The sequence below is a fragment of the Rhea americana genome, unplaced genomic scaffold (assembly GCF_003343005.1).
Source record: "Rhea americana isolate MKP2758 unplaced genomic scaffold, rheAme1 scaffold_161, whole genome shotgun sequence".
Taxonomy (NCBI): Eukaryota; Metazoa; Chordata; class Aves; order Rheiformes; family Rheidae; genus Rhea; species Rhea americana.
Genome location: NW_028185717.1, coordinates 1,608,601 through 1,632,822, shown reverse-complemented (window position 1 = coordinate 1,632,822; position 24,222 = coordinate 1,608,601). Strand labels below are relative to the sequence as shown.

General features: G+C 39.4%; 1 protein-coding gene across 1 annotated transcript; it reads left to right on the top strand.

Annotated features, from left to right (window-relative positions):
• Positions 1–1,672: 1,672 nt before the first annotated feature.
• On the top strand, positions 1,673–22,829 carry FECH (ferrochelatase). The gene is made up of 10 exons (XM_085300174.1): positions 1,673–1,784; positions 3,606–3,725; positions 4,145–4,293; positions 10,659–10,793; positions 11,323–11,429; positions 13,499–13,597; positions 15,480–15,587; positions 16,541–16,705; positions 17,128–17,187; positions 17,622–22,829. Exons 1-10 carry the CDS (start codon positions 1,693–1,695, stop codon positions 17,754–17,756), a joined length of 1,170 nt encoding a protein of 389 aa, XP_085156300.1. The 5' UTR covers positions 1,673–1,692; the 3' UTR covers positions 17,757–22,829.
• Positions 22,830–24,222: the final 1,393 nt, after the last annotated feature.

The following is a 24,222-nucleotide window of genomic DNA, read 5'->3' as shown; positions in this document are numbered from 1 at the left end:
TCCTTCCCTCTAAAAAGCTGTCTGGAAAATCCCTTCCTTCGGTGAATGTAGCACACTTTTCAGTTACTGCTTTAACAACAAAGTAACTTTATGTTGCGTTGCTTGTAAAGAGGCAGGCTATACTCAGCACCTGCGTGGAAACTTGCTGAAATCGGTTGTACAGAGTGTGTATGCGGGAGAAGAATTTTATTGGGTCTTGATTCCAGAAGATGAAGTGTTTATGCTAAGTTTTAARTTTATAAAAATCCTTTTATAGATGTTGCATCAAGATGGAATCATCGTTGTTGAAATTTCTGTGCRTTTTGTTGTATGTGTTTTATGGTATGGATAGAAAGATGCACAAACCTCGCCTTTAGTTACATAAAACAAATGCTATACAGCATTTATGTATAATGCAGGATCAATGCTACCACTGAAGCTTCTTTTTACTGTTCTATTTAATTTTTATGTATACCATTATTTTTTGAAGCATTGATAATCTTGAGAACTGGAAGAAGAATATAAGCATTTGAAGAGGAAAAAAATCAGGCAGTAGCAATGTTGAAATTGCATGAAATTCCTTAGATTACAGCCTTTCATATCACTACAGATATATGYTTCCACAAGTACACACTGCCCATCCCAAGAAGCTGTATTTTCAAGATGCTTTCCACTTTCATTGATTTCAGCAGGTCTTGAGGGTGTTCAGCATCTGTTTAGCATCTTATTAGAGGACTGTGAATCATAAGATGATCATCTTAGTGGGGTAAATTGTCCCCTATGGAGTTCCGTGCTATTGGGGCTCATTTGCTGATGGAACTTCTACAGTCTAAGCAGGGAAGTAACGGCACCAAACTACAGGGGAACTCAAGATGCAGAATATGACAATTTTTTTCTTTTTTGGCAATTCACACTATTGTTGCGTTTAAAAATACGATTTAATGGCTATAAACTCCTGAAGAAGAGCAAAATGTGCTTTGAAAAAGCACGCTATAAGCAGTTAATGGGAAGCAAAACATCCTCTRTTTTTGAGCCATATTTTGGCTGAGGCTGGAGTCCAGGAGTAGTAGAGAAAGTTCAGTTCAAGTAATGAGAAAGAAGGTTCCCTACATCCCTGGGTAAATGGATTCTGGAATTGCTACTTGATGTATTCAATATGGGGTCGAACTAAGGAACCGTGGGTGGCCCATGGTGCTGCCCTACATTGCTGAAAGTTTGCTGAAGGYTTTAGATTAATGAGAGCCTAACCTAGTGGTGGTAGAGATGTACTTAGCCTGTTCAGGGCTGACTTAGGTGTATCTGTACCATAACAAATCATGTAGCTTGGTGTACTTATTTTCTTTCCTTAGTGCTGTTGCCCTAAGAAGTTTCTGTTGTATTATCACTAGATGTTTTAAACTCATGTTTGGAATTTAAAAATTGAGCTTTTGGGGAAAAGAAAAAAACACAGGATTTTGTTTCTTTTTAGGTTATTGCCTTGATTCTAAAAGGTTATTAATGTACTCTGTACTTAAAAAAAGAAAAATTTTATGAAATATTTTAATTCTAGGACCTGGAGTGTAAGGGGTAAAACACCAAAGAGTACAGCATGGCCAAGAGTGTTTGTGTAGCTGTTGAGGGACTAGTTTGTGTCTGGTGAAGAGAACCCTCTGCCTGGTGCAAGATTAACAAAGTACTGTTATCTTTCTTCCAGTTGTGAAAAGCAGCAGTCAAATGAGGGTGAGGGTCCCAGTGCGATGGAGAGGTCAGGCAGCTGCAGCCACAGCAACAAAAAGCACAAAACCTCAAATTCAGCCAGAAGTCCGGTAAGTTTGCAATGAGGTGTGGATGGGTGTGTCTTTTAGTTGCCCTCTGTCTCTCTCTGATAAGATATTCTGCTTTACCTAACAGTGGTTATGTTACAAAACAGAGCAGTCATGAGCATTTGTCTAAGGGTGGTGTAGTATGTTTTTTCTTTCTTTTCTTTCTTTTTTTTTCTTTTTTTTTTCTTTTTTGGCATTGCCATTATCTGGCTAGCTGTATTCACTGAGCCTCGTTTTTACATGTTTAAGCTCTTTGAGTCAAGGATTGTCTGTCTTGTTCTGTGGAATGAAATGAGGCACTGGCTCATGGTAAGGGCCTGAGGCAGTGCAGAAATAATACTCTACTGTTTGTTCTTTTTCTATTATTTAATTGAGGTTCTGCTTCCTGTTTTCTGTTCAACATCTTAATAAACACTCCTGGAAGGAGGGAATGGAAACAGTTTCCTGGCCAGTAAGATAGACTTATGCTCCTTTGAGTCCTCCTTTTATCTGTGAGACTTAGCTTTAACATGAGAATGGCAAAGTTCCCCTGTGCAGCCCTGGCTCCAAATAGGTGCGACACTCTCCCGAGGGGAGAGATCTTGGTAACTGGAATCCTTCAGCTTGTGGAAATGTTTTGATTGGGATCTCCACCTCCTGAGTGAGAGTTCTGACTAGCAGCCATTTATATAAAAAGAAGTGATTAYCATCATCTGTTTTGCGACACTGAGAGGGAAGTTAGTCTTGCTAAGTCCTTGTCAAAAAGACAGCTGTTCTCTAAAGAAGACTTGGATCCCTGTCTGGACAGAAGTACTTATGCCCCCACCACTGGGCATGTTTAATGCAGGAAAGAGATGATACTGAGCACCTTGGCATTTACCACTGTTGGCTCAGTCTCAGGTCCTGGCCTAGTCTGTTTTCTGGATCAGGTTTCTCYGTCTGCCCCAACATTTCTAAAGGCATATTGTTCCCAGTCATGGAATCCACTTCCAGGCTTGAATGTTACAGCACCTAACTTGTTGCAGTTTAAACTTTCTTTCATTAGGTAGAACTTTCTTCCCCCCCCCGCCTGGATGTTTTCTTCTGGGTTGTAGAATGTGTGTGCTTGCTAAGCATCTTACTTGTTTTCAAAATCACACATGAAAGAGTGCTTGGAAATCTCAGGTTTAAATCAATCTGTTTCCCACGTGTGTCTTTTTCTATGTGAGAGTATGTGATGCTTGTAATGGATCCTGCGCTGATAGAAGGTAAATCTAGTTCTGCTGTGCACTGTAGTGCTCTGACAGTTCCCTTACCCTTTCTTGGCATCTCTTTGGAGTTGAGAGGCAACGTATTAAACACAGGGCTGGCAGATTTTGTCAGAGGGTGTCCCCATTCCCATTCATAGTCTGGCCATTTATGCCTGGTTTTCGCTCACTTTCCCCCTTTGAATACTGTGTCAGACCTGCACATAGATAGAAAACCCATTGTGAAAAAAATAAAGCTGAACTTATTTTATGTGTAGAAAGGCTCTTCACTTCTTTCAACGCTTCAGGAGATAAAAGTCTTTCTAAAGTAAAGACCTGAGATAGTTCCTTGGACCTTGTTTTATAATTTCCTTTATGTTTAGCTGCAAATTAACTTTCTCAGCATACTTCCAATTAAGCATAGTGTTTCCAGATCATTGTTACTATTATTCACTGGCTGTTCATGCTTATAGTTCATATTTTTGCTTAAATGGGGTTAATTTTTAAATAGAATGATATTCCTGCAAAAGGCAAATACAGGAGGATAAGCTGATTGTCTTGCAATTTTATAAAAGCAGTATATCACCAGGATTTGAAATGTCTTGTTTTGTTTCTGTAGGAAACCTAAAACAGGAATCTTGATGTTAAACATGGGTGGTCCTGAAAGGCTGGATGATGTGCATGATTTCTTACTTCGTCTCTTCTTGGACAGGGATCTAATGACTCTTCCAGCACAAAAGTAAGAAACAGTGGGAACCTCTGTGTTAGGGTCAGTGCTGAGTGATGCTGTCTTAGCTGTATGCTTAGACTTTAAGAGCTTTTATGTACACCAGCATTTCTTAAAAATGAGAATCTGTTTTAATTATCTTTTAATTAGCGTAAGAAGGTGTTGTAATCTTGTGCAAAGTGTTGAAAATAGGAATGCCAAAATTGTTATCTTAACTTCTAAAAGCAAACTGTGGTTTGCTGACAACTAGCGAATTTGGGAAGGGTGATGGAATATAACTAGTCATTAATTGCATGACTTGTTTAATGTTATAGTTACTGGTCTGCTATAGTTCTGAGAGATGGCTAAAGAAACCCCACGCCAGGTCTTTGGGGAGGAAGGAGATGATTTGGATTATGGTACTAACCCATGTGGCTTTTGAATGCTTTTAGTAAATTAGCACCATTCATTGCCAAGCGCCGCACCCCAAGAATCCAGGAACAGTACAGCAAGATTGGAGGCGGATCTCCAATCAAGAAGTGGACAGCAGTGCAGGGAGAAGGCATGGTGAAACTGCTGGATAGACTGTCTCCTCACACTGGTACTGCTACGCTTCACTGTCCTTGTTAAAAACTTGTTTTGTCTGATGTGTTGGAAATGTATGTTTGTAAAGCAGCTTTTGCTATTTGCTTTTATTGTGAACGTGAACAGTGTTTTCTGCTAGCTTAGAAATCACAGTAAAGATATTGCAAAAGTTCTTACTCTTTAAAAGCTCAGCATATGAAAAGCATGGAGTTCCCATGTATGCAAATACATTTTGGTGCTGTGGACACTTCTGTGACTGCATTGGAGAATAGTTCTAATTTTGTACCATAGATTGCTATCGGTACTCATTGAACCTGCGGCAACAGTGCAGCACCACAATCCAACCAGAAATTACACATTTGCCCACCTTCTCAGGCTGGATGCAGTTTGTGCAATGGTGCAGATGCCACCTCCATCTATACCTGAGGTAACTGGTTTAAAAACTGACTTGGGTATGTCCATTCTTAGACGTTGTTGGCATACTTCATCATGCATATCTTCAGCCATTAAGAAGTTAGGTATCTGGCTTAACTGGTGTTCTCTGGTCTGCCTGCCATTGAGATAGAATACAGCATATTGAGAGATTGATTCAGCATATCCTGAGATCATTGTCGGATGTGGTAGCAGTGGGGGAACCCGCCTTTAAAGGTACCTTGTGTCTCTCCTAGGAAGAAACCTAGATGATGATGTTAGACAAAGAGTCTTACTTTTAGTTGGCTAAGTTAGGTGACAGGAGCCTCAGTCAGTGTCTGAGTACAAGCAGTCATACCTTACATATAAGCCCTCTTTGAGCTTGAAGAAGTCTTCACTGAAGAAAAGTGGTTGAATCTTCGAGGAAAGGAAGGGAGTTTATTTTATGTCAACAAATAAGGCTGGCATGGGAGAAAGACACTCAGAATGGATTTCTTACTAGCCTAAAGAAGATGGAACTTTGTGGCCATTAGCAGGGTAATCTCATGTAATTGGAGCTCTGCAATTTTATTGATTGTTTCTGAGGAAGCAGGTGGGAGAATGCTGATTCCCTTAGGCTGTGCGTGCATACACATATGTGCACGCACACAGTAAAACTTCTGTTGGTCTAGGGTTTCTTGGTGGCTTGTGTTCTGTGCAGTGAGGCTGTTGAGTTTCTACAGCAGGAGTTTCCGCCCCTCTGTAAAATGCATGGCTGCCTCCTCGTGGCTGCTTCTTGTAGCTAACTAAAAACTATGTCATTCAGTGGCTGCACAATTGCAGTTTCTGACAGCTGGGGCTCAGAGGACAGCACGGTATTTCCTACCCCTGGTGTTTCATCCCAAGAGTACGTTTCCCAGTATGGGACTAGCTCAGCTGGAAGGCTGTGCAGCAACTGTCTTATGTAAGACGGCTCTGATGCCAGTACTTAATTCTCTAAAGCGCTTTGTATTTGGTTTTGTTATGTCAGTGTGAGCCTAAAGGATAAGAAACTGCACGGGAGAGTGTCAGCAGCCTCAAATATCCTCCCAGGCCACAGATCTTTTTCATTCCTTTAAAATGTCCCTCTGCAGCTATTGCTTGCGCATATCTAGAGTTCTCAAATTTGACTGAATTTGTAACTAATAATAATGAATAAAAGATATAACATCAATTAGACCTGACTGCAGGACTGAAAAGGATGTCAGTGGGAAGAAAAGATACTGTTTCATAGTTGAAACTGCAGGGTTGGGTTGAGCAATAGCTGTTCGCTCCACCCGAAGACGTTAGCTGGAGATAAGGCCGGATGGTTTGGTTTGGATAGAAGTAGATACTGTCTTTGCTAGTTCTGCCTTGGCTATGAGGAAGCTTGAAAGGYGAATAAAATTTCCATCCCTTCTTTTCTTTGAACTTAGACTCCTTTACAGCATGGAGGTACAACTCTTGTATGAGTTATACTATGCTTAAGTAGTTGGTGGCACTGGTATAATGGAAAACTATTACCGGTTCTTGTGTGAGTACCTCTTTACCAAGGGTTTAGGTGAACACAATTTAACTTGTAATTGAAATGGGCTAACTGTGCAAGTGTGGGCAAGTGTATCATTCCTCTAATGTTAATCTGCTGTGATTCAGTCATGTTCAATCCCTCCCTCCTAAAGCTTCAAACTGAATTCATATACAAGCCATTTTAAACTCAGGTTAACCATATTCAAATGTATTTGCAGTGGAATTTGTACCAGTTTAGCTAAACTACTTCCAACTGGGTTGTTAGCTGAATTAGACTTCAGCCATGCTCAGGTAGCAGCTGTGATGAACTAGAAATCTTTGTTCTGCCTTTTTTTGGAAGTGATAGACYATTTGCTTGTATTACCTTTTATACTACAGCTCCTTGCCATGGTGGCATTGAAATCGTGGTATTAATAAATAGAGTGACACTCTAGAAATCAAACTCCACATCTGCATAGCAGCTCAAGGATAGTGGCAATCTTCTGTCACTTGCCTCTCATTGCATAAGCTAAGAAGACAGTGAATCCTCACTGGTTTGACAGAAGCCAGGAGACACAATGATGTGATGGTTGTTCTGTCTGAAGTGAGCGCCACGGGGATCACCTTTGTTCTGTAAGCCATTTCTCTGCGTTATGCCTTTTTGTTTTTATAGCAACAACCTCTGAGTAAAGGGATTAAGACCATTAAGCTGCCCATTGAGTTTTTCACCAAYGTGTTTGCTTCAGATATTTCTCATCCTGCCACTACAGTATGAACGCTAAAAACTTTTAATAGAAAAACTGCTGAAGTAAGAGAAGCCGAAGGGGAGAGATTTCCGTTCTGTTAAGCTGAGCAACTTTGCAATGGTTGTTGCTGCAAACATTCTTTTTSCTTCAGTATCTGTGGCCTCGAAGTGTTTTGCTGATGTGATATTGGCATGTCAGGGTTGACATGTTTGACAATACATGTTAGTTGGTTCCCAGCTATTTTGTATTTCTTTTTAGGGCCTGCTTCAGACTTGTCTAGAAAAAGAGTAGAGATAGAAAATTGATAGAAGGGTCTGGAAGACGAAAAATAGCAATCTTTTGAAGACTAGGACCAAAATTCTTTCTTTTGTTCATTCAGTGCACAGCTGTCACAGGTTTGTTCATTTGCATCTTTCTCCCCCCCCCCGCCCCAAATGCTACTATGTAGTTTAATTCCAGTTGCAATCCTTGAAAGTATAGTCAAAGCCTAGAGCTCAAACTACACCCTATTATGGCATCAAAAACACTAATGTTTTTACTAAATTAGCCCTTGAAGGGTCAGGCTTGCAGCAGGTTCTGAAGATAAAACTTAAGAAGACTTATCTGCTTTTTTCAGAGTACCACTCCCACTTGCTTTTGTTTGCTGACTGYTTTTCTTAAGTCACATCCGCCTCTATCTGTTGTTGCAGTTTTTACATCTGGCCTGATATGTTGTTTAAAGATCTACTATATTGCCTCCTGGTAGCTGTGGCTTTAAAATTTGAATGTGCTAACAATTTTCTTCGGCAATTTTGCAGTCATACCAACTACTGTGTTGCTTTACAATAGCTTCAAAAGAGCTAAATGTGCTTCCAGATTGAGCAATCTGTATTTTGGAATATCGTGCATTCACCTTTAATGCTTTGAGTGGGAGCACTGGTAACATGTACTGTTAATGTGTAACTCCCAGGTGGTGGCAACACAGGAAATGCATGGTGAAGGAGAAATACTTTGCATGCTTTTGTTACCCTGATCTGAATGAATTTTAGCTTTGAGGGGGTGGTATAGTTTGCAGTTGGTTAGGTATTTACATTTGCTGAAGGCTTTATTTTAGATGGTATTGATAACCACCTATAAAATTCCCTCTTGCATACCGCAAGTCAGTAAATTGATTTATTTATGTTTGACATGTCTCATTTTGACAATGGGACCAATATCAAATAGTAAATAAGCAGCCTCACCCACATCATCTGGATAGGAACAATAATATTTTAAAATGAACCTTTATTGTTGCAGGCAGCTGTCTGAAAAAAAAACAGAACCCTTTCTTAAGGAGTAAGCTTGGGTGGGCTCAGTAGTCTGTTTGAATAAATCATACAGATATGGTGGTGCAAAAATCCATTTCTATTGTGCTGTTTTTCATATGGTAGCATTGAGTAGGCTGATGTCTTGCAAGGTTAATTATAAATATGCTTTCTTAAAATATGGTTAAAACGACAAAGAAAAACGATTTATAGTATTTCTTACAAGTCATATTTCAGTTGAGATTCCCTTCTTGCTGTCATAAGAATGAAAGAACAGAGGATGGGGAGGGCACATTGTTTCCTTAGATTGGCAGCTGTCTTCTGTTGGTGGAAGGAGCTGTCGCTTACTCTGAGTAGTTCTGATTTTAACTGCAACTACAAGTCATGTATGCAAATGTGGGTATGAAAATCTCTTCTTTGCTGCCTTTGATCCAAGACAAAACATAATACACTGAGAATACTGCAAGAAGTTCCCCAGTTGCTCATAATTTTTCCCAATATGTCCCTTCCCAGGTCAGAGTCCTATCATCTTTCTCTGGTTAGTCAATTTTCTTTTTTAATGCCATTTAAAAATGTTAATGATGTTGCTGRCTCCTAGAGCTGCTGAAGTTGGGTCATTATTTGCTACTGCTCCCAGCAGTGAGCTATCTTGCCTCCTGCAGAGAGCTGGGGTCAGCTAAACCTGCTTTCCARATCCTGCATAAATGTATAGACTGGAGACCAAACATAGCACATCTGCTTCCTTCAGAAACCTGTTAAATGTTATTTCAGAACTAGTGACCCAGAAACACTAAAAAAAGAAATTTTGTTTTTGTTCTCCTAGGAACCTCTGTCCCCCATTTAAAAAGTCCCTTCTCCTCCCACCCAAAAGAAAACACTTTAGACTGATTAACCAAAAGATTAGAGCTGGAAAACAAAAACATGAATCATTGTCCTCGGAGGAAAATAGTATTGCCTCCAAACTAGAGTGTTTGCATGCATGAAGATTTCTGTGGAAAAACAGAAACAAACTCCAAATGGAAGAACACATGTCTCTTATCAGTGGCAGGAAATTACTGCCCCAAACAATGGTCCCTGTCCTTAGGGGTTTATGGGTAAATGGACCAGACTTATCCAGAGTGGAGGAAGTCATCTTCTCTCACAAGGAGAGTGATCAGARCAGTTATACCATATGATGGTTCTGCATTGTACTAGTTTTAGTTTTAGTTTTAATGGGGTTAAACTAGAGACAAGGAATAGAAAGTAAAGAAATCCATTTTTTTTATGTCAGTGGAAGGATGAAAAAGAAGATAGAGTAGGAGAGGAAAGGGCAAGGAAACCAGGTGTCTGAAGCTGGAATAGGAGTTTGAGGGCAGGGAAAGGAAGGTGTGTTGAACAAATGGTCAGTATCCAAGATAATTCTGTCCAAAAGCCCTCTGCAGTGTCATGATTGAGGCCCTCATCACGTGAAATCCTTTATGTGGTGAAGTCATATTGTTTTGATGATTTCTCCAATGGCACTTGGAGCTTGAAAGGAATAAAGTTAGGYGATTTTCTTGAAATGCCTTATAGGAAGCTAATATCTATAAGGTGCCTCATCTTTTCCTCTTTGAAAATTGAGCCTCTTAAGATGATCCTTGTGGAGTTGAGTGTTTCAATGTTGGCATACAAGATGCCAACCTAAYTGTATTTGAAAGTTAAGTAAATAAMATTTCCCAGATGTACAAACTACTTAAAGCCTTTTCCTTCCTTTTACCAAAATGTACGACAAAGAAGAAAGCCTTGTCTTCCCTTAAAAATTTTGGCATTTTAGTTATTTTGCTTGATGCATCCTCCTTCAGCCTTTTTGATTTGACTAAGTAAGTGGATCTTTGCTGTCAGGAAGACTACACTTATGTAGCCGTGGTCTCTGTTACGGCATAATACTAACTGTGGTCTGTATTGCAGCATAACAGTATGTTGATTATATAAGATTATAAGATATTCATTTAACTTCTTTAACACAATTTTAAAAATACATCTTAAGTCTTTTAAATCAGAACTCGTTGAGTAAAATATCAGAACTCTGAAGTCTGAAAACTATGCTATTACTAAGCCAAGCGAGAAGTGTAATGATTCCTGCAGAAACAAATAATAATATAAATCACTTCTAAACCCTCCTGACAGCAGAGTAACTTAACAGCAAAATACTTGGCCAATGAAAGATGTTTTTATATGACAGCAATTTAGGAAAAACAGCCAGAAAAGTATCAGCAGGTTTATTTCAGCACTTTAGGTCTGTCTGGTTTTGTACTTTGTACTTGTTGGTGAGTAAGGGGGTCAAAACTTCAGCAGTTTGTAGAATTTTTGCTTAGCATTTTGACTGACGGGGTGTGCTTCTGAGTAGAGATGACTCATGGGTATTGTTAAAATAAGAGAGAAGATGTTTGCAATTTCTTTTTCTGTGACTTGGTTGACAGCACCTCACAAATACTACATTGGTTTCCGGTATGTCCATCCTCTGACAGAAGAAGCAATTGAAGAGATGGAGAAAGATGGCATTGAAAGGGCTATTGCTTTCACGCAGTATCCACAGTATAGCTGCTCTACCACAGGTGAGAGTGTATACGGGAGCAGAATGTGAACGGCAGAGGTGAATGTAGCCACGTCAGTGAGCCAAAACCAAGGAGCCTCATGCAGTATGTGAAGTGTGAATGCAAATCTCTACTGTGTTCCTCAAAGTACCCTTTCTTGTTGGCTTCATTGCCCATTCAACGTTTTCTGTATTCTATTCTAATTCTTAATTTTTGTTAGAAACTTTTTGCTAAGGATAGCTTTATGCTGCCATTATTATTGCAAGATAAAATAAACGGAAAGTCCAGGAACACAACTGTGTAAGCTTTCTCCATGGAAACTACAGCAATAAGTGTGCTTTAGTTAAAGCACTTAGCAAGTTGTTCTTGGCTTTTGCATTATTCGGACTTTATGAGATAATCGTTCCCCTCTGATCTCATTTCTGATTTACAGTTGTATTTTAAATATGTAGCATTTTAAAATATTAAAATAGTTTGCTACAAAATTGTTTTCATCTCACAGGTTATTAATGCCTTGGATAAATTTATGTTCTTAATTCTCGTATTTCAGGAAGCAGTTTAAATGCGATCTATCGCTACTATAATAAAAAGGGGGAGAAACCAAAGATGAAGTGGAGTATAATTGACCGATGGCCCACACATCCCCTTCTTATTCAGGTATGGATTTGTATGAGAATCTTTGAAGATGGCAGTCAGAACGAGACATGTAAATTGAACAGTTTTGGTAAGGAGGTACCATGAAACATCTTTTTTAACGTCACTGTTTCAGCAGCAAAAAGAATGCTGCAGTTCTTCTGCACCTACGGTGTGGATATGCTTCAGCATCCAGGAGTCAGATATAGTCATTTACGACTATCACTTTGTTTTGGCTATGTCATCAAATTGATATTCCCTGGGGTTTTCTTAGCTTGGTTAATATAGGAGAAATTTGATATCTTTGCATTGACAGCTGGCTTCAAAACAATAAAGAACTCTCGTAAAGTAAATACAGACTTTTGAATTTTCAAAGTTCAGATACATCCTGAGGAATCACTTTTTTAGGTCAAGTCTTAGTTTCTAACAAGACTTAAAGTTTTTAGCTATAGGATATCCTAAAAGGAGATGAATCTATCTTGTTATTTAGACTATTTGGACTTTTTTTTAGGGAGGAAGAATAAAAAGAATGCTTCAGTTTGAGGATACATTTTGTACACAAGGCACATTTCATTACTGTCTACCTATTTCTGAAATTAAAAATGATTATTTCATGCCAGATGTTTTGGCATGATGATATGAGAAAGTGAGCACCCTGTACATCTGGCTTTAAAATCATAAAATCATGCTATCATAGCTGTGTTGGCTGGAAGGGACCTCTGGAGGTCATTGGTCCACCTTCCTGCTTGAAGCAGGTCTATAGTCGATCTGCAGGTCATATCCGTTGTCAGGTTCTCATGTGATAGCAAAGAGGTGCATAATTCTTGCCACAGCGGTGGCTGTGGCAGGAGCAATTAAGAGAAAACTTGCTCCTTAATTTTCAGAGAAAATGGCATTTTTTTGTCTTTTCTGGGGAGTTCAATGTTCTGTCTTGGTTTTTGCAATTTTTATGATGTGCTGACCAGACTATAGAAATAACTGAAGAAAAGAAAAATGAACTGCCTACACTGTGTGGAGTTCCCCTGAAAAGCTGATGGAGTGAGATACTACCCTGAGATTTATCTCTGTTAGCAGGCACTGCTCAYGCCCTCAGTGAAACCTCAGCAGAGTTTAGGAACCCTTCGTATATTCAGAGAATCTGCAGCATGATGGCTTCCATTAGACAGACTATGTACATACACACATTTTTTTTTAATAAACCAACCAGTGTGTGTTTTCTTAAGCCCAAGGGAGCCTCTAAGTGGATGGCTGGCTCAGTCCTGGATTATAAAATTGAAATGGAAATTAATTTTTAATTTTTTAATGTTTCTGCCCCATTTTTCATTGTAAAATCTCTAAGAAAAGACCTCACAGATGGCTTCTTCCTGTTACTGCAGCACCATATGCAAGCAGTGATGGCAGCTGCTTTTTTTGTCTGTACATTCCCTCAGCGCAGCTGTGTATATGCAGTATTATAGTTCTCAATTCAAACACTGGCAGTGGGAGTGTAAGGCCAGAAGTGTTTCATTATTTTTTTGTGTAGCACTAAGAATTTTTTCAGGTGTTGATTGAAAAAGATTCCGTCTCCTCTGCTACCCTATGAACTGAGGTCAGGGTAGAGGTCGCTGAATAAAGTTCTTCTCTGGAACTTAACCATCCATGAAGGAGGTTCTTCTCTGAGACCTTGTATACATATTTGCTTTAATCCAGTTTAAGTGTAATAGGGCTGTTAAAAAGGATGTTTCTCTCTGCCCCTGTTTATTCATTTCTCTTTCTTCCCTTGCCTTAACAGTTGCATTCATATGGCCTGCCTGGTGTGGAACCATTTTGAAGGCAGTAAAGGATAGTTTGGTTTGATTGGCTATGTTCTTTCAGTTTGTTACCAACATCTAAAAGCCATCAGAATGACTGAAAGCTCACAGGGGCATTTGGTGATGCTGAGGCTGGGCACTGTGTGTAATTACATACTGAACAGTATGCRTGTGGTCTGTCAGCATTTTGAAGTTCTAAAGGCAACTTAGAACATGGAAGATGCTTGCCTTGAGTCATTTGTGAGTGTATATCAACTTTTCAGCATTTTCTGATTCAGATCTTTGCTCCCTTTTTCTTAACAGTGCTTCACTGAACACATACAGAAAGAACTGGATCTATTTCCGCCTGACAAAAGGAAAGATGTTGTTATCCTTTTCTCGGCTCACTCGCTTCCAATGTCTGTGAGTTATATAAGGTTGTTTTTGAAATAATTAGATCRGAATAACACTGGCTAAGCTGATTTGAAGATTGTGCGGCTTGCATGCCACAGGACTGCTGTTGTACCTTATTGTTGTACTTTGTTGCCTACCACTGTTGTAGAAGTGCCAGACAAACAAAAAAAMCCCCAAACTTGTGAGTTGGAGCTGAAGACGTGAGCCAGAGCTAAAGAGTAGACTTATGAGCTGTTGTTACTTTCCAGCTTGCCTACTCGGATCTGTACTGTTGGCTGCTGTTGAAAATAAGATGCTGGGTTAGGTGAATCTCTGGTTGGACTCAGTATGGCTACTTTTGTGGTCTCGCATATTTGTAAGCTCAAACTTGGATGATGTTAGAGGGGAAAATTTGGTATTTTCTGTCTAGAAAATAGCAATATTATTTTCCCAGGAGGAATGAAAATAAAATCTTTGTAARGTTGTACTAAATGGCCTAAACCTTCCACTGTCAGTAACCAGCAACTTCAGTAACATGGCTTCTAATTGTTGTTCAGAAATACAGTACTGATACCAAAATGTAACCATATGTTTGTATAAAGGTTGAAGAAATTATCTGTTATGTGCAGAAGAAGAATGGTGAAGCAGCTTCATTATAGGTATTGGGCAGTCATGTCATTTTTTTTCCCTCTGAGTCAAGCACTTTGCATATGATTCGACTGAACTCGRTGTTATAATGTGCTTCACCTTTTCAGACGATCATTTCCCCAGAATGTTTACTGTGTGAAGCAGACAGTACAACCAGAAGCTCATTACTGTGCTGGGGGAAAAATGCAACTCACTTTAATGAATTTTTACTCCATTTCTTTTTAGCCCCTAATTTAAACTCTCGTGTGTTTGTGCATTACTTTAAAAATGTACAGTTGTAACTCCACAGATGCTCTGGGATATACTCTGGATATGTAGTAACTTCTGCTCGTTTTATGGAAAGACGGGAATAACTAATTCTGAGCTCAGAAACARGAAAGCCAGCCCTTACAGTTGGAGTACCTTAGAGGGGAGGAGAAACCTCTCTTTCGGAAGTTGTAGCACAGGCCGGATTCTGAGGGCTCGAGGTAGCGGTGATGCCCGTGGGCTGCGACGAGGCCAGGGTGCCCGCAGGGGGCCGGTGGTACCCTGGGCCTGTCCCTGGCTGGCACCGTTTGTGCGGCCCTGCTGCCACCTAGCGCTAGCGGCAGAGACTGACCCTCAGCRTTGCTCGACTTCCTGGGCTCCCGGCCTGCCTCCGTGCTGTTAGTCGTGCTGTTAGTTACSTGAGCCTGGTGTGCTCTGTCGCTGAAGCCGGAGGTGAGGAATGACCCATGGCTGCAGTATTAAACAGTCTTCCTATCGGGATGAGATCACCACTTGCAAACTGCCTGATGGGAATGGTTCCTGGCTTATGCTAACTGCCAGACCATGGCTTTGGATTGTTTAAAGAGGCCTAACAGCATGGGTTGAAAATGGGCCAGGCACTTTTCTAGCGGTTTCTCTATATGTACACTTGACTTTAAGGGCTTGCTCTTAATTTACTTGTGCACATATAAACTTAGAGGTTCCAGGCCTTTGCATGTTGRGCATGCAAAAAGGGTAGTGAGAAGCAGTCCTTGTCCTACAGACTAAGCAACCACTCTTTACAACAGCTGAAATAATCCTAGGATGCCAGAAGACCTTACAATCTTTATAATGTCATTGTGTTGTATGTGAATGCTGTGTTTTCCTAGGTAAATTATTCTTTTGTCCTTGCTCATGGGGTATTTGTTTGGTTTCTTTCTCTCCTTGCTTAAGAGCAGCAAGTGAGTCTTCGTCTTTAGATGAACTTTGCACAAATGTGTTCCTTAGAATTCAAAGAGCTGATGTTTTTGTGTTTAAGGTAGTGAACCGTGGTGATCCATATCCTCAAGAAGTGGGAGCTACTGTCCAAGGAGTCATGGAGAAACTGAACTATTCCAATCCTTACAGGCTTGTGTGGCAGTCCAAGGTAAATACTTGAGAGAAAAATATGAAGTCATTTGCACTATAAAGCTCTTCAGCTCTCAGAGTTTACAATCTTTTCTTCCAACTTTGTCATAATGTTAGAGCCTTTTTGCTGTTTTCAGGAATATCTCTGTTAAAATGGAACCCTGATCTTTTGCTCATATTTGGCTTTTTCAGATACTCTTTTTCCACAGATTCTTGCCTYTTAGAGATATTTTGCATCATTTTAAAGTAGATTTTTGATGTGAGTGCTAGAAAATCTATGATCATAATATTCAGATTTCTTTATCTGTCAGAAAGAAGAATCAAGTACCTACTGGGTTTCCATGTGGCTTTTTGAGGATCTCTGAACAATATTTTCAGAAGTTGTCATTATGAAATAGACATTCTTAATAAGAAGAACTCAGTCCAAACAGGCCTTATTATCCTTGAGGAAGGCTGCTTCCATTGCTTTGTTTTTATTACTACTGCAAACACCAAGGAACATTTGTTTCATCAGAATTATGTTGTACAAGCAACTTATGTCTTAAGTGTATTTTGTCCGACATGCCATTGTTATGTTCTAAAGTTGCATGTTACGATATGTCAACACCAAATACTTCATGGATAGTAAAGGGATGAGAAGTTTGTTGCATCCTGAAAATGCTTACTTCTTTAAAAGACATGTAAAACCTGTGCAGTAATGGTTAGGTTTTTATYGAATTGAAAACGTTTTTCGTTCATTTTGATACAAGAATCTCTTTTAAAGTCAGACCAGACACTGTTTTGGGGGGACTCAAATGGGAGGATGGTGTGTCTTCATAAAAATGTGATCGATTAAGTGAGAGGTATTGTCAAAAATAGACAGATAGATATATTTGATGATGTTAAAAATCAAGTCTGTGTTGACATGCTTACAAAAATAATTAATTTCTTAAATCATTCTTTTCTTTGTTTTTTTTCCTCCTTTTCTTATAGGTTGGACCAATGCCTTGGCTTGGTCCACAGACAGATGAAACCATTAAAGGACTGTGTCAAAGAGGAAAGAAGAACATGTTGTTGGTCCCAATAGCATTTACAAGTGACCACATTGAAACGCTTTATGAACTAGATATTGAGTATGCCCAAGTTTTAGCGAATGAGGTAGGTATTTCAAGTTTTCATAATTGCTTGGGTAGTGATGTATTTTTTTGTTGATTGAAACTTTGCTTTGTAGTTGCTCTTTGCTATGAGACTTGGGGCAAATTTTCTGTTAATTCAGAATTAATCTGAACTGGCTGGGCTCACTTGAGTTTTTACCAGCGCWAAAGAGGTGGGAATTTGTCTTAGTAGATTGAACTCTTTAAGCTACTACTATCCTAACTAAAAAGGAASCATTGGATATTTGGCAGCAGAGTGAAATTTTGCTTTATTGTCACTTTATCTCTATTGAAAAATATGATATTGAATTTAATTCAGTCATTTTGGGGCAAATTCTGAATAAAATAGAAAAGAGGATTTTGAAGGATAACTGGTGAAGGTTCTAGCAGACTTAACTTTTCTCTTCTTTCTTGTGTTTGATTCAGTGTGGAGTTGAAAACATCAGAAGAGCAGAATCTCTTAATGGAAATCCACTATTCTCCAAGGTACCTTGTTTGTTGCAATAGTTGCAGAAGTTTGCATTTGTATATTTCCTACTAGGTTGTGGGTGTCTTCAAACATTTTTAAAGTATTTTGGATTCAGAAATAAGAATAGAAATCCCTGCATTTAATCTGTAAAGAATAAAGTTTTCTTTTACTGCAATTTTTAAGAGTCTAGTTTAGAAGTTTGCTTTGCCAAAGAAAAATAATATTCTGTTCATTTGTAGTCATCTTCTAACAAAATATTTCTTTTAAGATACGATGCCAGTGYAGTTCTAAAATGGAGTTTTCCACTGAAATGTAGGGAGATGGTGCTTAAAAAGCAGAGTGTGGATTCACAGTTTGGTGATCCCACTAGTCTGTAACACATGTTAATGCATTTTTTGATTTTATGCAAGTAGATTTGCTCACTTCCAATTTTTAATTAACTGTCTTTCAGGCTCTGGCAGACTTGGTCTATTCACATATCCAGTCAAATGAAATCTGCTCCAAGCAGTTAACCCTCTGCTGTCCGCTCTGTGTAAATCCTGTCTGCAGGGAGACAAAAGCCTTCTTCACTAATCAGCAGCCGTGATAGGCGCTCTAGGAGAACGCCGTTGGGTTATACGGGAAAGCTGCCGTGGTGACACAGTGCAAAGAAAAGGAACTGTCTGACTGAACTCTTCTCTGTTATGTACTTATGGAATGATAGTCTCACCGATACTAACCCGATGTGCCAGTGTGGAGAACCTGACTTTTTTGTTCTTTTTTTTTTTTTTTTTTTTAAACTCTTATGTTTTGTTTGTTTGGGAGTGTTTGTAGAAAGTAAGGAAATAAGGTCCTGATCCTGTGAGATGTGAAGAGACCTCATCTTATCTAATTCTGATGGGACTTGGCATGAGCCCAGTATGCACTGAAAAAACTTGCAAAGCTTTTATATAAATTAACTTCTATCTACTTTTCAGGGAAATTGGCTTCTATATACTTTGCAGGGATTTCTTTGTGTGTGATTTCATTATGATTACATTAATTTCAGCTTTCTAGGTCAGGTGTACAATTATTCGCTTTGTTTATGCTTACGGTACAGTATAGTCAGCACAATCACCAGTTCTCTTTTGAGAGTGATCTTTTCAGATGGATTTTGAAGATCAAGTGACTTGTAATGCTTTTTAAAATAACATGTATATATTTTTTAGAACATAAGGAGAAGGTTTTGTGTTGTTTTTCTGCCGGAGGCTTCCTGTGAAAGCTTAGCTAGGATAGTGGAACTCACAGGATTTGTTTACACTTTCCAGGAAAACATTATCTTTAGGAAAGCCCTGTGTTTGGAGAGCACAAAATGAAAGAAAGACTCTTGCTTRGGTTGATGCTAAGGAGCATGCTCCGTTGAAACAGATCATCTATGTTTCAGATCCAGCAGCCATCAGCAGCGCATGCTGGAACGTGCTGGCTCATCTTTTAAGCAAAGCACCTTTTTTATTTTATTTTTTTTATTAAAAAGGGCTTTCTCTGGTTTAGTAAAGTTAGGAAGTCAGGCTTGTTCTCCAGAAGGTTTATAGATTAGCTCTGTGTTTTCTGCTGTGTCACAGCACTGTGGTTTTTGTGGGATATCTACGGAGCTACGTAGGTAGAATTGATCTAACTTAATTGATGGTGTCATTTAAAACAGATGATAAATTGGCAGTAAATTACATTGTAGGTGCCTGAGAGCAGAGTGAGAGGAGAGCAGGCTGCCCCTGATGTTGAAGGCTGTGTGCTTTTGCATCCTGTGGTCTAAAACTGAAATCTTTTAGATTTCTGGCACTTATAGTGGGCCTGGAGTAGGCACCCGTAAATTGCTTGCTTATTTTGGCAGGAATTTGGATGCTTCAGACTGTGGAATCTGCTCCTAGATAGTGTTAGTTTTGTAGAGTGGAAAAACCTCTTTAAGGCAATACTTACTCACTGTCAACACCAGGACAGATGTTAGGTTAGTCTTGGGATAGGAGGGGACTTTATTTCAAAGGCTGGTTACCACATAACATTTCTAACCTTGGAACTTCAAGTAGTTCAGGGCAGAAGTATCACAGCACATCAGTTAGTGGTTTTTCACACCAGGCCTGTCTTGGGATGAAGAAGGAGCAAAGCTGTGGCCAGTGTTCTGAGGTATTGAGCATTATGTGTATTAGTCTAGCTGCTAGCTTTGTGGATATGAACGCTTATATTATGCAGTTAGCACTGAAATACCAGTCCTTTGGCAGTGCAGGTTGTTTTCAGACACAGATTTTCTGTAAATTCATGAACCAGCTAATCATAAGACTTGAAGAAGCAGAGGTCATGCTGCCCAGACAGCTTTATTTACTTATATAATTATGAAGCATGAACAGTTTGAACCTCTGATCGTTTAATGATACGATTGTTTAAAAATAAAACAGGCCCTGTTGGTGTAACAGGGGCTTGCTCTTTTATTTTGACTATAGACAAATGGTTCCCTTGTTCTAAATTATATTAAAATAATTAAACCTGGGATATTAAAGAAATAAGTGGGTGCTGTGTTGATCATCCAGTAGGCCAGATACTGCTGTGGAGTGATGTAAGTTGTACTCTCCTGCCTTTCTGGAACTATAGCCTAATATGTCTTGAGAGTTGAATGAAGTGTCTCCGCTGCCATACTGCAGCTTCTGAGTGTGGTGACGATGAGAGAGACTTAAACTCCTCCAGTGACAAAACCTCCGTACATTACTGCTATCCCTTGTTGCTTTAGCAGAAAGAAGTCTTCCGTGACCCTTTGTGTCTGTGCCTGTTCTCAGTAGCGGGGAGTCCAGAAGCAGGGGCAGGTCTGCAGACGCCGAGAATGAGACCGTGTTGCCTGTCCAGAGCTTTGACTTGTAGCACCTTGTTATATATTTTGGTGTTCTTTGACTAGTGGAGGTATGTGGCTTTCAAACAATGGGAGAATCTGTAGGGCAATTTTTTCCTTTTGTGGACATGAGTAGACTGGACTCTTGATTGTATGTGTTGAATAGGACTGTAGCATGATGGCAAGGCCCTATGTAGCTGAAACTGTCTCCCTCCAGGAGCTTCAGTTGCCTTTACATCTTTGTTGGAGTTTGTTCTCTTGTCTTGGCATCGAGAGTGCCAGAGTTCTCACAGTGCCTGCTATTGCTGTGAGGATTTCCTGTGTACATCTCTGTCCTCCGTTCCTYGCTCCACTGCTACTCTCCACTCACCGTGTAGGCAGGAAAATGGAACTCTAAGAGCCCATTACTGCGCTTGCTCAGATGGAGTAGGTAGAGTTGTCATACGTACATAGAAGGGTGAAATTTTCATGGAAAGGCTATGATGAATCTATGTCAAAAGAATGACGATGTTTGCAGTGTATGTGGGGAGCGAACTTGGACCTTACATCTCTTTGACAAAGAACTGCTTCCCTGCATTCCCGCTTCTCTGCTTGACACTTGTGGGTCAGTAGCAAACAGTCTATTTTATGAAATGTTCCTACTAATATCTCCTTTTCTTCTATAAGTTGAAGGATATATTGACCTTTGAATCTAGGTTGTGACCGGCACATTTAGAAGTCTGGCTGAAGCTGGAAACCGAAGGTTAACTTTATATGAACATTGTGATGCTGTAAATATGGATTGACTTTTTATTTCCATATTGGAGATAGTAGGAAAAATTTCAGCTGGCATTAGTTATGAGGCATTACATTTGTCCTCAGTAATAGAAGGTATTTAAAATTCACTTTTAAAGTATGCTAACCACAAGTGAGATAATTACTAGGCCTATTTAGGCTATTGTTACTATTAGACCATAATGTAGAAATCACTTAATTTTCTAGCTTTTAGTAGATGGATCATGTCTTATTGAGTTGGTGGGGCTTTTCATTTTGCTGAACAGTGTATGATATCACTCTGTCCACTATGTAACAAAATGTTATTTTTTTTCTCAATACAACATCGAAAAGCCTGTTGAAAAAATGCYGTGGTAAGTGACCCAGCAGTTCTACTGATTATTTTTAATAGAAATGTTTTTTTTTCCCTTGCATTAAAAAGAATAAATTAAAAATGAAATCACAGACACTGATAACAGTGAGAATTCTGTTGCCATTGGAATCTTCTGAACATGGGTTTTATRTTTGGGAGCATATATGACTATGCTAACTAAGGGTGGAATTCATCTGATCAGACTTTGGATACACTGTAAGTATCCAACGTAGATGTCGATATCTGAGCTAGTCTCCTAGGTACTGTTTCTGGTCAAAGGATACCTTTTAATAAGTACTTCTGAGGAATGATTTATCTCCTTGAGGTAGATGTCTGCAACRGGTTGGATTAATTTAGCCATATTGCTGCCTCCCTGTGAAGGGAACCTGGTGCACTGACTCAGATGTGGTTAGCTACCTTGCAAGATGTCCAAAATAAGGAGAGATGAATAGCATCCTGACAGTTTTTTGAAATATTTTGTTTATGTGCCTTGTTGTTCAGCACTCTACAAATGCTTTGTAGCCACTGTAAAAGGGAGACTGCAGTCTTACTTAATTCTACATTTATGCATTTGGWTTGCCCCTGTGGCAGATTTAAAACATTTGGTGCTACTAACTCAGGACCCAATCTTGTCTGATCCTGACCGCTTTTTACTCTAATTGAATTAATTTGAAAATATGAAGGTGTCAGCATCTGAGAGGCTCAAGTCCTTGGACAATAATCATAACTTTTTTTTTAGTCAAGTATACTTTTACCTTGCTCTGTTTTATTTGCAAGTGTTTTTGATTTGTGTTCTCCTTGACAAAAAGCCACCCGTGGAAGTGAGTTTAAGTGMTRTATTGAAGCAGCATTGTGTGTGAGRATTTCATTAATAGGAGCTGAGTCTTCAGGCTGGGATTCTGCAGTCTGGGGGCTTTGGGGGCAATGCTGGTGTTGCTGTCCCCTTGCCCAGGCTGCTCATTCTTTTTTGCGCTAATGCAGTGGTTTGTGATGCAGTTTGCAGTGCAGGATCACAAACAGTTGGCACAATTGAGGCTGCAGACAAGGGATCAAAATCTTCAAACCAGTGCTCGCAGTATTGTGGAATTCTAGCCTGAATATACTGTTTCAAAATAGAGGAATTCAGAAATAGAAACCTTAATGTCCTTAGGAAAGAAGTGGGAAATAAAGATGTTTGCAAATGGAATGCTTTGAAGAGTTTGCTTTAACTCTCTGTATTTTTGCCTTTTCTGATGCTGATGAAGTTTTTCTCTCTTGGAGTTTAATAAAATCTCCCTACTTGRTTGCATTTTAGAAAATGTGATAGCTTCCAAAAGTGGTGCTGTAATAGTAAAAGGTGTGTGGATAGTATCTGTGAGCTAAGATTCTGGTCCCCCTTTCTAAGAGGGTTGAACTTAATGGGACCAGAATTTTCCTGGAAATACCTAAAAGCTCACTTTTATTCCCTTTTTGTCACAACTAGAGAGTGGGAAATTAATATGAAGTGTAAGATGCRAAGAGAGAAGTTCATTTTATTTTTTTAATACTATATGAATACAAATACTTGCTTTCAATCCAAGATACTGATTTTAGATTGAACAAGAACTTCCATTAAGTTTAACACAAAACAATTTGTATAACCTTACTGTGTATCATTTGCCATAAAGATGGAATTTCAATTAAATTTTTTGAAAGAAATAAAGCTGTGTGTCTGATTAAGCAAATTCTTTACAGTGATATTTCATGTCCTCTCTGTTCCTTTTCTTTACCATACTGACACTCGTTGAACAGCATTTTGATTCAGATCAGTAGTGGATTTTGAAGCACATATTTCTCTCTTACAGAGTGTTGATGCACTTTGTGTACTAATTTTGATACATACTCAACTAAATTGGATGGAAGTACTCTGGATATGCACCAAATATACTCCAAAAGAGGCAAAAAGATCTGAACCAAAGACAGCTTTGAATCCTGTATGAATGTTTGGGCCAAGGAACCAGTCTAAATGTTATCTGGAGTAAAATACCCAAACGTCTTGTAGGGTAGCTGTAGAGCTCCRCACACACTGTGACAGACTAATCTAGTCCTTTTGTGCCAGGCTACTTGCTAATGTAGATGAAGCCATGGTGGGTCCATCCATTAGGTTTTTGGGGAAAATAATGGCACTTTAACCTTCTGGATTCACAGCCCTTCGGTGTGAGCCTGAGTGTGTGTGGGTGGAGTTCACTAATGAAGTGATGATCTCCAGAGGTCCCTTCCCACTTTACTGATCCTATGATTATATGATTCTTGATTTCTTCCTACCAAGATCTGGCTATACAGGGGATTACAAACCTGGAGAAGGGGTAGAATTTAGTGTCAGCCTAAGCATGATTTTTGTAAAAATAAACTCAAGAAAACTGTGAATAAAGATTTGCTATAGTTTTGAATCCCACATGCATTTGTTAGCTTATTTAGTTATTAACTATTAGCTATTAACASTCCCTAGGCAGCTTATTTCTTATGTTAAAAATTAAGTGCTTGATTGATTATTTTGTAGATCAGTGTTGAGTTGTTCCRTATGTAAGCTCATCCATTAATGAGCTCTCATTACTAGATGGTTGGGATGGGGAGGGAGAGATATGACTAGATAAAAGAGGGCAGAATGAAAGAGTGGTGATCTTATTTGCTTTCTTTCCTGTGGTATTTCAGTTTCTGTAGCATTTCTAAAGTGACTTTTCTCCTTTAAACAATGCTGAAAATCTAAGACTTTGGTCTAAATATTCAGGTGTCTGAAAACTATTTTTCTTCCAGGAGGAGCCATGTCATTTGAGCATCTTTAAACAGAACAAACTGCCGAGCACACACTGTAGGCAACGACCGGACAGTCAGCAGCAGGGCTGCTTGGCGAGGGAAGAGGGACTAGGAACGAGGCAGGCAGAGGCTGTGTGTTCCCTGATGAGGGCTGCAGTCCCGCAGTTCCCAAACGAGGAGAGCTGATGGACAAACTGGTGATTGCTGGACCTGCTGGAGCCTGAAGAGATGAGGGAGGAAGCTGAGGAAGAGCAGTCAGCAGGTCAGAAGCTGAGTCAGTGAGGTATGTGGCTGGGCAAAGGCAGTGAGAAGGGAGGGAGGCCC